This window comes from Phacochoerus africanus, chromosome 1, assembly GCF_016906955.1.
Source record: "Phacochoerus africanus isolate WHEZ1 chromosome 1, ROS_Pafr_v1, whole genome shotgun sequence".
Lineage (NCBI taxonomy): Eukaryota > Metazoa > Chordata > Mammalia > Artiodactyla > Suidae > Phacochoerus > Phacochoerus africanus.
In genome coordinates, this window is record NC_062544.1 from 57,454,255 (window position 1) to 57,470,662 (window position 16,408).

General features: G+C 38.8%; 1 protein-coding gene across 3 annotated transcripts in view; it reads left to right on the plus strand.

The window, feature by feature from the left end:
- NUP155 (nucleoporin 155) overlaps positions 1-16,408 on the plus strand; it is a 73,525-nt gene that overhangs the window by 31,603 nt on the left and 25,514 nt on the right. For all 3 annotated transcript variants that reach the window (XM_047766836.1, XM_047766845.1, XM_047766853.1), the window contains exons 15-21: positions 1,677-1,771; positions 2,846-2,934; positions 3,380-3,442; positions 3,950-4,100; positions 5,431-5,497; positions 7,580-7,695; positions 15,762-15,859. In XM_047766836.1, coding sequence (XP_047622792.1) covers positions 1,677-1,771; positions 2,846-2,934; positions 3,380-3,442; positions 3,950-4,100; positions 5,431-5,497; positions 7,580-7,695; positions 15,762-15,859 — 679 coding nt within the window. The remainder of the gene's footprint in view (positions 1-1,676; positions 1,772-2,845; positions 2,935-3,379; positions 3,443-3,949; positions 4,101-5,430; positions 5,498-7,579; positions 7,696-15,761; positions 15,860-16,408) is intronic.

Below are 16,408 nucleotides of genomic sequence, written 5' to 3' on the forward strand. Positions count from 1 at the left end.
AACAATGGGAATGATAGCTACATTTTATATAAGTTAGGTTCAGAATACTCTTTGCCTTAATCACCGTATGTGTATATGTGTACTAATATTTGGGAACAGGATTTTTTTTTTTTTTTTTTTTTGCTTTTTATGGCCACAGCCATGAGGGATATGGAGGTTCCCAGGCTAGCGGTCGAATCAGAGCTGTAGCTGCTGGTCTGTACCACAGCCATAGCAACACCAGATCCAAGCCGTGTCTGCAACCCACACAGCTCACACCAACACTGGATCCTTAACCCACTGAAAGAGGTCAGGGACCTCATAGTGGCTAGTCAGATTCGTTTCCACTGCATCACAGTGTGAACTCTGGGAACAGGATTAATATGCCGTAAGTTTTATGGTAAATGTTCATATTTTTGCTTTGTTGATAAATTCTTTTTTTTTTTTTTTGTCTTCTTGACTTTCCTAGAGCTGTATCTGTGGCATATGGAGGTTCCCAGGCTAGGGGTTGAATTGGAGCTGTAGCTGCCGGCCCATACCACAGCTCACAGCAACTCTGGATCCTTAACCCACTGAGCGAGGCCAGGGATTGAACCCGAAACCTCATGGTTCCTAGTTGGATTTGTTTCCTCTGTGCCACGATGGAAAACCCATGATAAATTCTTATTAAAGTGTACTAGTAAGAGTGTTCAAGTGATGTAACAAATAAGTTTTTATTAAAAGGACAAGATGTTTATAGATAAATAACTTTTTTGGTAAATTTTTGTCTGTTTTATAACATGAAAAAATTTGAGGTAATAGTAATGGGGACTTTAAATATTTTAAAGCCATAACTTGAAATGATGACATAAAACTAGGAATGCTTCATTTATAAGCAGAAATATTCAATCAAAGCTAAATATACACACTCTGGATTCAAACCACCAGCTCCACCATCAGAGTAGATTACTTGAATTCTCTAAACTTCCATTTCCTCCTGGGTTGAAATATGTATTAAATTATGATATGAGGCATGAAGATTAATATACTCTAAACTCTGAAAATAATGCCTTGTACAAAACAGGTAGTTGATTAACAGGTACCTATTATTAATGTTACTTTCCAAAAGATTTTTTAAAAATGAGAAAAAAAGGAAGACTAAACCAGAAACTAAAATAGACAAATAGACCCTAGATAAAAAGAAGAAGATATCATCTTTTTTTTTTTTTGTCTTTTTGCCATTTCTTGGGCCGCTCTCTCGGCATATGGAGAGTCCCAGGCTAGGGGTTGAATCGGAGCGGTAGCCGCCACAGCAACCAGAGCCACAGCAACGCGGGATCTGAGCTGCATCTGCAACCTACACCACAGCTCACGGCAACTCTGGATCCTTAACCCACTGAGCAAGGCCAGGCAGGGATTGAACCCACAGCCTCATGGTTCTTAGTTGGATTGGTTAACTACTGAGCCACAATGGGAACTCCAAGATATCGTCTTTTAATGATAGCATCTATGATAAACTTTAAAATCAATAGTGTTTACTTCTTTTTAATATCAGCTAATTTCATTCATTCAGCAAGTATTTATCAAGTGCCTTCTTTGTTCTAGGCACAGATTTAAACACTAGATACAGCAGGAAACAAATCTTCTTTTGAAATGTTTATGTGTAACTTAAGGGAAGATACTCTTTTTTTTTTTCTTGTTTTTTTTTTTTTTTACAGGAAGACCAGGCTTGTGCAACTTGCCTTATTCTTGCTTGTTCCACTGCTGCCTGTGACAGAGAAGTATCTGCTTGGGCCACCCGGGCTTTCTTCAGGTATATGTCATTTTTTTTTTAATGGTTGCAGTGTGGTCATTTTAAGGGCTTGCATAACAACTGAATGACTATATAGGCAAGTTAGTAAAATTTATTTGCAAAAAGATGAAATCAGGAAAGATAATGTTCCTGGGAGTAACTAGATTAGCATAATTTATTCATTGTTACCCTTTCTCTGCATTCTCTTCTCCAGCTTCTTCTGTCTAGTCGTCTTTCTACCTGTTACTGCCTCATCTACTGCCTCAAACACTATACCGATTCTGCTTTATGTGTATCATCTGCATTGAGAGATTCTGAATCATTTTAAGGAAACTTGGTATCAAAGATATTTTTTATTTGGAAAATATTTAGCTAAGAATAAGAATTTAGAAGTTCTCTTGAGGCACAGCAGGTTAAGGATCCAGCATTATCATTGCAGCAGCTTAGCTGTGATGTCTGGCCCAGGAGCTTCCACATACAGTGGGTACACATATAAAATGCAATTTTATTTAAGAGTTTTTTAAGTAGTCTAATCATAATCTTGCATTCAAATTACAATGCCATGTACTCATTAAGGAAATTCTATGCACTGCAGACCCTTTTTTAGAAATTACCAGAGTGCCTTATAATTCTTTTTGGTAGCAGTGTTAAGTCAGCATATATTAAATAAGTGTTTTATTATGTTATCTATGCACATATTTCACTGTCAACACAATGCATTAAAGTCTGTAATGTTTAAAGCATTTATTTTGAAGTTAAGCAGGACTTGGAATATTTTCGGCTTGTAAGATGGATAGTTTCAGAGTTCCTATTGTGCCACAGTGGGTTATGTACCCAGCATCCATGAGGATTCAGGTTTGATTCCTGACCTCACTCAGTGGGTTAAGGATCAGTGTTGCCTCAAGCTGTGGTATAGGTTGCAGACACAGCTCGAATCCCGAGTGGCTGTGGCTGTGGCTGTGGCATAGGCCTTCAGCTATAGCTCCAATTCCCTTTGTGTGGGAACTTCCATATACTTTAGGTGTGGCCCTGAAAAGCAAATAAAAAAAGATGGATAATTTCACTGAATAAACAGCCCTATTGTCATAATAATAGGTATGGTGGTGAAGCACAGATGAGATTTCCAACTGCTCTCCCTACTCCAAGTAATGTTGGTCCCATCCTGGGGTCTCCTGTCTACTCAAGTGAGTATGAAACACTGGAGAGAAACTGTTTCTAATAGAGCTTGAATGTTTGGAAGCTTTTCATTATATTTTATTTACTGCTATTATATTATTGAATAATTTTATAGCTATCTCTTAGAGTGATGACATATTCATATTGAATCCTTAATGTATACTAGGAAACAAAATCAGATGTAACCAATGGTAGTTATAGAACTCATTTGTTATTTATTCAAAAGGAAGAAATTAAGTAATTTAATAAGAAACTCCTACCTCAATATTTCCCAAGGTGGGGATTGCTAGAAAGTTGCTGGAAAATGGGGTGAGTCCCTAACTCTGAGTGTATTATGGGTAGTACCTTTCCTCACTCCTGTTCTTAGAAACAGTGTCTGTGTCCAGTTTTGGTCAGATGCAAAAAGTTGGGAAGTAATTTTATAAATCTTTGTATCCTTCTTTCCTTTTTTAGGTTCTCCTGTTCCTAGTGGTAGTCCATATCCGAATCCCTCCTTTTTGGGAACACCATCTCAAGGTACCTCTTTTCTTTGTTTCAGGTTGTTACTCTTCTTTTTCAGAGCTAACGTCGTGCATTATTATGCTTAACGCTTAGAGTGAAAAAGATGAACTTGTCCTTTTCCCCTGCAAATAATGTAATAGAAGTGCTGTGCAAGTACTGGCATTTGGCCATGAATGCCTTGTCTTAGGAACTCTTTTAGTAGAATACCTGAAAAGCCCTCTTTTTGAGGTACCAGGATTTAATTACCAGCCTTGAACTGTATAGTTAGTCCTCTTTAACTCCTAACATCAAGGTGCACTGATAGTAAGCCTTCTTTCCTTTTCATCCTGCATTGTCAACACCCAGGAACTCCTGTCCCAGTCTAAGTCCCTCTTCTTATCAAGAAAAACCAAATTAAATAACTATTTCCAGTTTTTTGTGAATATTTTTACCTATGGCTCTAAATATAGCTGCCTTGGGTTATTGAGAATTCTTAAAGCTTAAAGTTAAGTTTTGTCATTTGTTTTCCTTATGTGCATCAAGGGGTTCATCCTCCTGCTATGTCAACTCCAGTGTGTACTGTGGGAAACCCAGCAGCTCCTCCAGCCCCAAGTATGAGTTGTATGACTGGACCAGAGATTGTGTACTCTGGAAAACACAATGGTATTTGTATTTACTTTTCTCGAATCATGGGGTAAGTTTTTCATGGAGTGATGGACTTTGGCTCACTTTGCTCTATTTTGTGTAGTTGAACATTTTTAACTTTAAATTTGGGACATCATTTATTCCTACTAAATTTTATTTATGGTTTAAGCTCACTTGTCCATTAATAAGATTGTTTTCTATCATCAGCTTTTTTATTGTCTAACCATCTGTATTTGTTACTGTCTTGTATGTACATCTTCAAAATATATCTACAAATATAGTGTTGTAAACCACCCCATAACTCAGTGACCTTTGTCTGCAAGTCAGATATGCAGTTCTGGTCTTGGCTTGGCTCAAAGTACATATGAAATCAGTATCGAGGTTGAAGAGTTCTGTCACTCTTGGCTGGACTCTCACATGTTTAAGGATATGTTTGTATGCTGGCCTATAATGGTAGGGGCAGGAGAACCTAAAAAAGGAAAGAAGAATATAAAGATTTATAAGATTACTTCCCAACTTTTTGCATCTGACCAAGATCAGACACAAACACTGATTCTAAGAACAGGAGTGAGGAATGGCACCACCCATAATACACTCAAGAGTTAAGGAGTCACCCCATTTCCCAGCAACTTTCTAGCAATCCCCACCTTGGGAATTATTGAGGTAGGAGTTTCTTATTAATTCACTTAATTTCTTCCTTTTGAATAAATAATGAATGAGTTCTCCACGTGATCTCTCATCCTCCAGCAGGCTAGCCAGGGATCATTCACTTGGTGGTAGCAAGGTTCCATGTGAGAGAGAGTGGAAACTTGCAAGGCCTACTGATGCCTGAGCTCAGAATTGGCCTACCATCATTCGCACCTGATTTACTTGGCAGGGGGACATCTCCAAGCCAGCCCAGATTCAAAAGGTGGGAAGTAGATTCCTCATTATGACAGAAGCATCAGTCACGTTGCAAAGAGGATAGGTGTAGGAAGCAATGAAGAATTACAGCCATTTTGCACTTAGGCTACTGTATCTACTTAATTATCATGTCCAGTATATTTTTTTCTTAGGTTTGAAATGTATGCTTTCCTTTGATTCATTTTGCTTAAAAATGTGCAACATTGCAGAACCCATTTTAAAAAACTTTATTTTTTACAAGTCATTACCCAGAGTCTTATGAGTTTTTCTGTAGCAGTTCATTATATGAAATAACTTAGATATTTATCAGCTTTGGAAATTTTCCTGTTTTTTTGTTCTTTCAGATAACTTTGTAAAAGCTTAAATGAAATCATTGCTACACTTTAAAAGCTGGATAAGCACATAGAAAGGAATTTGCTACTATTATAATTGTTTTTACTCATCTAGAGCAGTCATTAAAATGTCTTTTGTTCCAGAAACATCTGGGATGCTAGTTTAGTTGTGGAAAGAGTATTCAAGAGTGGCAACAGAGAGATCACTGCAGTAAGTGTGTTGTATAATATTCCATTATCTGTATGTAACTGGTTTATGTTATTAAAGGACAAGTAGATTAGTTCACATTTCATGATGTTATGGACAAGATGCAATGATTAGTCTTTTTTTTTTTTTCCTCCCTTTGGTCTGCATCCTCGGAGCATGGAAGTTCTGGGGCCGGGATCGATTCTGAGCCACAGCTGCTCCGTATATCACAGCTGTGGGAATGCTGGATCCTTAACCCACTGCACCAAGCCAGGGATCAAACCTGCTCCTCAGCAGTGACCCAAGACACTGCAGGACAATGCCAGGTCCTTAACCCACCACACCACAGTGGGAACTCCCATGATTTTCTTTTTAGGTACATATCTGTGTACTTGTCCAGTAAATTGTCCACCCCCTGAGTTACATCTCAGCTCTGTCACTTACTAACTGATCAGTAAATTTCTTAACATTTCAGAGCCTGATAACTCACAGTAAAATGAGAATACATCTCCCTCCTAAGATTGTTATGAGAGCTGAATAGAATCGGTCCTAATACTTAATATTGATCAAAATTCATATTTAATATTTTGCTTGTATGCTCCAAAACCCCATGTACCTAGCAGTAATTTCTGTTTGCATTGGCACACTTTCCAGGGTGCTTTAAGAAACAATAGAAGTTTGTATTATCATAAATTCAGGTAGTAAGAGTTCCCGTTGTGGTGCAGTGGAATCAAATCTGACTAGTATCTATTAGGATGCGGGTTTGATCCCTGGCCTTCGTGGGTCAGGAATCCAGCATTGCCATGAGCTGTGATGTATTCACAGACTCAACTCAGATCCCAGGTGGCTGTGGCTGTGGCATAAGCTGGCAGCTGTAGCTTCAATTCGACCCCTAGGCTGGGAATTTCCATATGGCGTGGGAGCGGCCCTAAAAAAATAAAAGTAAATAAATAACAGGCAGTAATATATTTTTTTTAATGTGAAGTATGCATGTGATTTATTTTAAAGTTTCTTTTTAAAATAGAAATATACTAAATATCTTTTTAAGTATGCTCTTTTAATCACATTTCTAAAAAAAAATAAAGTTCACATTTCTTATTTTTGTCTCTTTGCCTTTTCTAGGGCTGCTTCCCGCAGCATCTGGAGGTTCCCAGGCTAAGGGTCTAATCGGCTATAGCCGCTATTGTACAGCAACATGGGATCCAAGGCACGTCTACAACCTACACCACAGCTCACGGCAACGCTGGATCCTTAACTCATTGAGCAAGGCCAGGGATCGAACCCGAAACCTCATGGTTTCTAGTTGGATTCATTAACCACTGCACCATGACGGGAACTCCAAAGTTCACATTTCTAAGGAAAAAAATGTATTTACTTGACTGAGGTAGGCCATGAGGAAAAGGAATATTTAAAAAAAGAACATATGTATGTGTATAATTAGGTCACTTTGCTGTACAACAGGAATTGGCATAACATTGTAAATCAGCTACTTAATAAAGCATTTATGAGGCATAGTATATGGTTCAATTTATATGAATTTCAAAAACAGGCAAACCAATCTGTATAATATGATATAGAGGTAAGAAAAATTGTTGTTTACTTAGGAAATAGAATGACTAATGATTAGGGGCAATAGCAGACTTTCTTGGGTGTTGGAAATATTCTGTTTTGTGGTCTAGGTGGTGACTATATTACAGTGTAAAGAAGCTATCAAGGTATTCACGTATTTTACTGTCTTAAAATTATATTTCAGTAATACCAAACAGGAAGGGAGGGATGTAGTTATTTAGCCCTTTATTCTGCTCACCAAGTGTGTCAGTTTAGGTACAAGAAATAACTTTAGGGAGTTCCCTCATGGCTTAGTGGGTTAGGATTCAGAATCATCACTGCTGTGCCTTTGGTTACAGCTGCGGCATGGGTTTGATCCCTGGCCCAGGAACTTTTGCATGCCATGGACCTGGCCAAAAAATTAATAAATTATTGTTTGTGAAGATAGGGTGCCTCAAAATTAAAACTGTATTTAATTATAGGTATACAGAGTATGAGCTTTTTATAGATATTTTTCTTTCAGTGTTTTTAATTTTTTTCAAAATATTTTACTTTCAGATTGAAAGTAGTGTTCCTTCCCAACTACTGGAGTCAGTGCTACAAGAGCTGAAAGGTTTGCAGGAATTTCTAGACAGAAACTCACAATTTGCAGGAGGACCATTAGGAAATCCAAGGTAAGAATAAATAGAATTTATTTCCTCTTTTCTTTCTTTTCTGAAATCTAATTCAAATATAAAATTTGTCCTTTTAAAAAATTTCATTGGACTTCCCGTTGTGTCACAATGGGATCAGTGGTGTCTCTGCAGCACTGGCATGCAGGTTCAGTCATTGGCCCAGCATACCAGGTTAAAGGATCCAGCATTGCCGCAGCTGTAGCATAGGTCATAGTTGTGGCTTGAATATGACCCTGGCCTGAGAACTCCCTATGGTGAGGGGCTACCAAAAAGGAAAAAATAAATAAATTTTTTAAAAGTTTCATGGTGGACATTCTCTGGTGGCCTAGCAGTTAAGGATCTGTTATTGTCACTGCTGTAGATCAGGTCGCTGCTATGGCATAGGGTCCATCCCTGGCCTGGCAGCTTCTGCATTTCCCAAAATTTTTTTTTCCATGGTTTTAGTATGTTCATGGGTTAAGCTATCATGACTACTATCTAATTTCAAAACATTTGCATCACACCCTATCCCCATTAGCAATCACTCCCTATCTTTTTTTTTTTAGGACCACAGGTACAGCATATGAAAGTTCCCAGGCTAGGGGTCAAATCGGGCTGTAGCTGCCAGCCTCTGCCACAGCCACAGCAACACTGGATCCTTAACCCACTGAACAAGACCAGGGATCAAACCCACATCCTCATAGATACTAGTCAGATTTCTTTCTGCTGAGCCACAATGGGAACTCCCACTCCCTGTCTTAATTCAAGCTGCACCAACAAAAATACCATAGACTGACTGGTTTAGACAAAAACATTTATTCTTCATAGTTCTAGAGGCTAGAATTCTCAGAGTGCCAGCATGGTCAGGTTCTGATGAGGTTTACAGACAGCTGCTTTCTTTCTGTGTCCCATTTATGGCAGAGAGGAAAACCAGCAAGTTCTTTGATTTCTTTTTATAAGGGTAGTAATCTCATCGTGGTACTCCACCCTCATGATCTCACCTAAACCTAATTACCTCCCAAAGGCCTTACCTCCAAGCACTATCACTTTGGGGCTTATAGCTTCACTATATAAATTTGGTGGAACCCAAACGTTCAGTCCACACAACTGCCCAGTTTCCCTTCCCACAGTCCCTGACAAACACTAATCTCTATCTCTTATGGACCTGCCGTATTTGGATCTTTTACATAAATGGAAATACAGAATATGTGGCCTTTTGTATCTGGCTTCTTAGCATCATATTCTCAAGGTTCACAATTTGTAGTGTATATCAGTATTTGGTTTCATTTTTCAGTTCAGTGATGCACATTTGGGTTGTTTCAGATTTCTGGCTGTTAACGAGTGATGCTGATAAGAGCATTCCTGAAAAGTTTTCGTGTGAACATGTGTTTCGGATGAACATTTGTTGTTTTTATTATTGTTATAAAAGTAATATGGACATGTAAAAAAATTCACATCACTGAATATTTCTCTCTTTCTGAATTTTTTTTTATTATAGTTGATTTACTATGTTGTGCCAGTTTCTGCTGTATAGCAAAGTGACTCAGCCATACATATATCTACATTCTTTTTTAATATATATTATTTTCCATCATGGTCTATCCCAGGAGATTAGTTGAGATTCCCTGTGCTGTACAGTAGTATTATATATTTCTTTTAATATAATGTTGTAAATCAGGTTCAGTGAGTGTTTGTACATGTTTGTCTACCTTTTCAGTAATATGGAGATGAATATTAATACTTTTATTTGGTATAGGGCTTTTAAAAATGTTGGTATGGAGAGTTCCCGTTGTGGCTCAGTGGAAACAAACCCGACTAGTATCCATGAGGATGCAGGTTCAGTCCCTGGCCTCACTCAGTGAGTCAAGGATCTGGTGTTAGTGTGAGCTGTGGTGTAGGTCACAGACACAGCTTGGATCCCATGTTGCTGTGGGAACTAGCCTGGGAACTTCCATATGCTATGGGTGTGGCCTTAAGAAGAAGGATAAAAAAAGGTTGGTATGTAGTATTTGGTTGTCCCTGAGAAGGTTATACCAGTTTTCTTTCTTTTTAGCATTTAGAACATTTTAAGTTTATCTTATCTTATATGTTGATTTCTAACACACACACCCTGGAGTTCCCTTCTTGGTGCAGTGGTTAATGAATCCGACTAGGAATCATGAGGTTGCAGGTTCAATCCCTGGCTCTTGCTCAATGGGATAAGGATCTGGCGTTGACATGAGCTGTGGTGTAGGTCACAGACGCGGCTCAGATCCCACCTTGCTGTGGCTGTGGTGTAGGCCAGTGGCTACAGCTCCGATTAGACCCCTAGCCTGGGGACCTCCATAAGCTGCAGGAGCGGCTCTGGAAAAGGCAAAAAGACAAAAAAAAAAAAAAAAACTAACACACACACACCCTTTTTTTAACCCACTCTAAGAATCTGTCTTTTTAACACATTCTCATTTTGCTGGAATTAATTAAATGTTTGATCTAATTCTCACCATCCTGGATTTGTGGGCTTTGTTGTGTGTTTTGGGATTTTTTTTTTTTCTCTCCTTCTGTTTTTTACTGGATTGATTTAAAAGGTTTTTTTTTTTTTAAATTTACTCAACGAATTTATAACATTTATAATTATGCAGTGATACAGCATTTCCATCCCAAACCCCCAGCATCCCCCCACCCCTCAACCTCTCTCTTTGGAAACCATAAATTTTTCAAAATCTGTAAGTCAGTATCTGTTCTGTAAAGAAGTTCATTATGTCCTTTTTTCAGATTCCACATGTAAGTGATAGCATTTGATGTTGGTGTTTCATTGTATGGCTGACTTCACTTAGCTTGGTAATTTCTATGTCCATCCATGTTGCTAAAAATGCTGTTATTTCGTTCCTTTTAATGGCTGAGTAATATTCCATTGTGTGTATGTACCATGTACCACATCTTCTTGATCCACTTCTTTGTCGATGGACATTTAAGTTGTTTCCATGTCTTGGCTATTGCAAATAGTGCTGCAGTGAACATTGGAGTACATGTGTCTTTTCGATTTCAAGTCAAGGTTTTTTTCTGGATAGATGCCCAGGAGTGGGATTGCTGGATCAAATGGTAGTTTTATTTTTAGTTTTCTGAGGAATCTCCATACTGTTTTCCACAGTGATTGCACCAATTTACAATCCCACCAACAGTGTACTAGGGTTCCTTTTTCTCCTCACCCTCTCCAACACTTATTGTTTGCAGACTTTTTGATGATAGCCATCCTGGCTGATATAAGGTGGTACCTCCTAGTGGTTTTGATTTGCATTTGTCTAATAAGGAGTGATGTTGAACATCTTTTCATGTGTTTTTTGGCCATCCGTATGTCTTCTTTGGCAAATTGTCTGTTTAGATCTTCTGCCCATTTTTTGATGGGATTGATTGTTTTTTTTGGTAAGGAGCTGCAGAAGGTGTTTATAAATTTTGGAGATTAATCCCTTGTCCGTTGATTCATTTGGAAAGATTTTCTCCCATTCTGTGGGTTGTCTTTTCGTTTTGTTTAGGGTTTCCTTTGCTGTGCAGAAACTTTTATGTTTGATTAAGTCCCATTTGTTTTTTGTTTTTTGGGTTTTTTTTTTTTGTCTTTTTGCCTTTTCTAGGGCCGCTCCCTTGGCATATGGAGGTTCCCAGGCTAGGGGTCCAGTCGGAGCTGTAGCTGCCAGCCTACGACAGAGCCACAGCAACATGGGATCTGAGCCGCATCTGCAACTTAAACCACAGCTCAGGGCAACGCCAGATCCTCAACCCACTGAGCAAGGCCAGGGACTGAACCTGCAACCTCATGGTTCCTAGTTGGATTCGTTAACCATTAAGCCATGATGGGAACTCCCAAATCCCATTTGTTTATTTTTGTTTTTACTGTCATTACTCTAAGAGGTGGATCTGAGAAGATGTTGTTGTCATTTATGTCGGAGAGTGTTTGGCTTATGTTTTCCTCTAAGAGTTTTATAATATCTGGTCTTATATCTAGGTCTTTAATCCATTTTGAGTTTATTTTTGTATGTGGTGATAGGGAATGTTCTAATTTCATTCCTTTCCATGTGGCCATCGAGTTTTCCCAGCATCACTTATTGAACAAGCTGTCTTTTCTCCATTGTACATTCTTGCCTCCTTTGTCATAGGTGAGTTGACTGTAGGTGCGTGGGTTTAATTCTGGGCTTTCTATCCTGTTCCACTGATCTATATTTCTGTCTTTGCCAGTACCATATGGTTTCGATGACTGTTGCTTTGTAGTATAGTCTGAAGTCCGGGAGCCTGATTCCTCCATCCCCATTTTTCTTTTTCAGGATGTCTGTCTCTTTAGGTAGGTTTACTCCTAGGTATTTTATTCTTTGGGATGTGATGGTAAACGGGATTGCTTCCCTAATTTATCTTTCTGCTCTTTCATTGTTAGTATATAGAAATGCCGTCAATTTCTGTGTATTAATTTTGTATCCTGCAACTGCCAAATTCATGGATGAGCTCTAACAGTTTTCTGGTAGAGTCTTTAGGATTCTCTAGGTATAGTATCATGTCATCTGCAAAGAGTGGTAGTTTTACTTCTTCCTTTCCAATTTGGATTCCTTTTATTTCTTTTACTTCTCTGATTGCTATGGCTAGGACTTCCAAAACTATGTTGAAGAGGAATGGTGAGAGCAGACATCCTTGTCTTGTGAAAGTTTTATATATGATTTTTCTTCTTCTGGTGGTTAAAATTCTGAAAAATACACATCTCAATTATCATTAATAAAAGAGTCTTTATCTTCCTTCCTCTACCCTATACCCCTATTCTTCCTCCTTCATAGTTAGAAATTTAGTTGAAATGGGTTTTTTCTTTTTCTTTTCCATCATTTTGTTCTTGTGGTAATAGTTTCTAAGCAGTTTATTGAATTATACAATTAGAGCTTCAATTATAACCTCCAATTTTGTAACCTACTACTTTTGTAATATCTCTTTACTGTTTTAGTAGTTTTTTTTATTGAGTTTTTTGACTTCTTCAAATACGTCATTCTGTCATCTGCAAATAGAGATAGTTGTACCTTTTTCATTCTTTGTTTTGTTTTGTTTTGCTTTGCTTTTTAGGGCCGCACCTGTGGCATATGGAGGTTCCCAGGCTAGTGGTCTAATTAGATCCACAGCCGCCAGCCTACACCACAGCAGTATCCAAGCTGTGTCCGCAACCTATATACTACAGCTCACGGCAACAGGCAACACCGGATCCTTAACCCATTGATCAAGGCCAGGGGTCGAACCCACAACCTCGTGGTTCCTAGTTGGATTCCTTTCAGCTGCGCCACGACAGGAACCCCACCTTTTTCATTCTAACCTTACTTGCTTTCTCCTATCTGCATAGGCTATCTCCAATACAGTTTTAAATGGCGGCGATAATGGTGGGCATTCTGTTCTTATTCCTGAATTTAATGAGAAAGTGTGTAACATTTCCCCATTAAAAAAGATGCCCAGATATAGTTTATCATGCAAAGAAAGTATCCATCCATTTCTGTTTCATTCATTGTTTTTATGAAATGAGTATTGAAGTATGTCAGATGCCTTGTCTACATTTTATAGTAATGATTACGTAATTTTTCCTTACCTTTATTTATAGCATTATAGTAACATATTCCCTGATTTCAGCCATCCTGTGCAACATTAGTTTTACTGAGTATGGGATTTTTTTTTAGGGGGGGGCGTCGCACCCACAGCATATGGAGGTTCCCAGTCTAGGGGTTGAATGGGATCTGTAGCTGCCAGCCTACACCACCACCACAGCAATGCTAGATCCAAGCCACATCTGCAACCTACACCACAGCTCACGGCAACACCAGATCCTTAACCCACTGAGCGAGGCCAGGGATTGAACCTGCAACTTCATGGTTCCTAGTCAAGTTCATTTCCTCTGTGCCATGATGGGAACTCCTCTCGTCTTTAAAAAATGATGCAAAAGAACTTATTCACAAAACAGAAACAGACTCAAAAGATTTTGAAACCAAACTTATGGTTACCAGAGGGGAAATGTGGAGTGGGATGGATTGGGAGGTTGGGGTTGACATATACACATTACTATACACAAAGTTGATCAGTAATGGTATAGCTCAGGGAAATCTATTCAATACTCTGTGATAGACTATACAGGGAAAGAATCTGAAAAAGAATGGATGTATATGTATATGTGGGGCTGATTTACTTTGCTGTTCACCTGAAACTAACACAGCATTGTGAGTCACTTCTATTCCAGCAAAATTTATTTTTTTAAAAAAAGGCGTTCCTTCTATTCATGTGCAGTCACTCCCCATTTCCACTCCTTAGCTCCAATCATTAATATATTCTCTCTGTATAGGTTTATGTATTCTTGATATTTTATATAAATGAAATCATACAATGTTTGGTCTTCAATATCCTAGAGTCTTTGCTCTGCTTCCTTGAGTATGTTAGTCCATGCATGTACAGCTTGGGAGGGGAGCCCAGAAATTGCATTGATCATACTCCTCCAGCTTCTTCTTGCTCCGATTTCCCATACAGTCTCTAGCTCTCAGGGGGCTTCTTTTAGTGGGCCTCTGGTTACAAAGCCAGTGTTTTGTCCCAGTTTTCACTCCCTTGTTTGCAGAAATGGTGGTGCTTTTGGGGCAAAGCATCTCAAGAGAAATAACTGATTCCCTCCGAAGTTTTCAGACCACCCTTTTCTCAACCTTAGCACTGTAGATGTTGTAGACTGGATAATTCCTTGTTTTGGGAGCTGTCCTGTGCATTGTAGGATATGCAATATATCCTGTTTCTTACCTACTTTATACATAGTAGTTTGTATCTCTTAATCCCATACCCCTAATTTCCCCCTCCCTCCTACCCTGTCCTACTTGGTAACCATTGGTTTGTTTTCTGTATCTGTGAGCTGCTTCTGTTTTGCACATATAATTTTTGGTTAAGTTCATCATTCTTTGCATCCCTGAAATTGTATTAAGAGCTGAAATATCAGGGTTTTTTTAAACCAGATGAGGACCAAATGCTCTTGTTTGTTCATTTCTCCCAGTGATCAGGATTTCCTTACAGCGGGTTCTTTGCTTTTCATTTTTGTCCAGAAGTTTTCTCATTTATGAAATGGGATTCTTAATAATACTTACCATATAGAATTGTTTTATTACATTAAATCATTGATGAGAGCAGAAAGCAAGTGTTCATGAAAAGGAAACTATACCCTCAGTGAAAATTTTAGCTACTGAGAGATTAAAATGCTTCAGATTGAAATTGCTTTTGTTTTTTTGTTTGTTTTTTGTCTTTTCTAGGGCCGCACCTGCAGCACATGGAGGTTCCCAGGCTAGGGGTCCAATCGGAGCTGTAGCTGCCAGCCTACACTACAGCAACTTGGGATCTGAGCCACGTCTGCGACCTGCACCACAGCTCACGGCAACGCCGGATCCTTAACCCACTTAGTAAGGCCAGGCATCAAACCTGCAACCTCATGGTTCCTAGTGGGATTCGTTAACCACTGAGCCACGACGGGAACTCCCGAAATTGTTAATCATTGATTTTTCAGTGATTATTTCACTGATCTACATAGGAAAAGAATATTTACAACATACTATTCAAAATAGGCAAATTGATAGAGACAGACAGTGGATTAGCTGTCGCTTAGAGTAGGGTGGAAGAAATGGCAATTGGCTGCTAATGAAGAGTGGGTAAAATTATTCTAAAGTCAGGTTGTGGTGATAGTTGCAAAACCCTATGAATATGCTTTTAAAAATTAACTTGTACGGAGTTCCCGTCGTGGCTCAGTGGTTAACGAATCCGACTAGGAACCATGAGGTTGTGGGTTCGGTCCCTGCCCTTGCTCAATGGGTTAATGATCCGGCGTTGCTGTTAGCTGTGGTGTAGGTCGCAGACCCGGCTCGGATCCAGCATTGCTGTGGCTCTGGCGTTGGCCGGTGGCTACAGCTCCGATTCAACCCCTAGCCTGGGAACCTCCATATGCCGTGGGAGTGGCCCAAAGAAATAGCAAAAAAAAAAAAATTAACTTGCACATTTTAAATGGTTGGATTGTATGGTTTAGGAGTTGTCTCTCAGTGAGGTTGTTAAAGATACAAATATACATTCTGGAATTTCTGTTTCAGTACCACCGCCAAAATGCAGCAGAGGCTGATAGGATTCATGCGTCCTGAAAATGGAAATACCCAGCAAATGCAACAGGAGTTGCAAAGGAAATTTCATGGTAAATTATTGCTTCTGATCAGTTAATTTTTCAGTGATTATTTCACTTATCTACAGAGGCAAAAGATATTTACAACAATTCCAGGTAATCTATATGACTATAAATGTACATGACCCCAGTAAAGAGTTGTATTAGGTGAATAGAAATTATTGGACGTCTCTCGATAAGATCTGGTTTCTGGTAACAAATTTGTTTTGTCTTGGGGGCTCTTTTTTGCTGCATCCATGGCATATGGAAGTTCCCAGGCCAGGGGTCAAATAGGAGCTGCAGGTGTTAGCCTACACCACAGCTCACGGGAATACCAGACAGATCCTTAACCCACATCCTCACAGATACTAGTTGGGTTCATTAACCACTGAACCACAACGGGAATTCCACAGATATTTTATTAAAACAATATTAGTGTGCTTTACAAAAGAGAGATAATACAGACATGATGTATTTCTGAAACTTCTAGCTTATCAGTTTTTTTCATTCCTCCACCTGAAAACATGATGCACACCTTTTTTTAATGAATTTTTTTATTGTGTTAAAATATACATTACATAA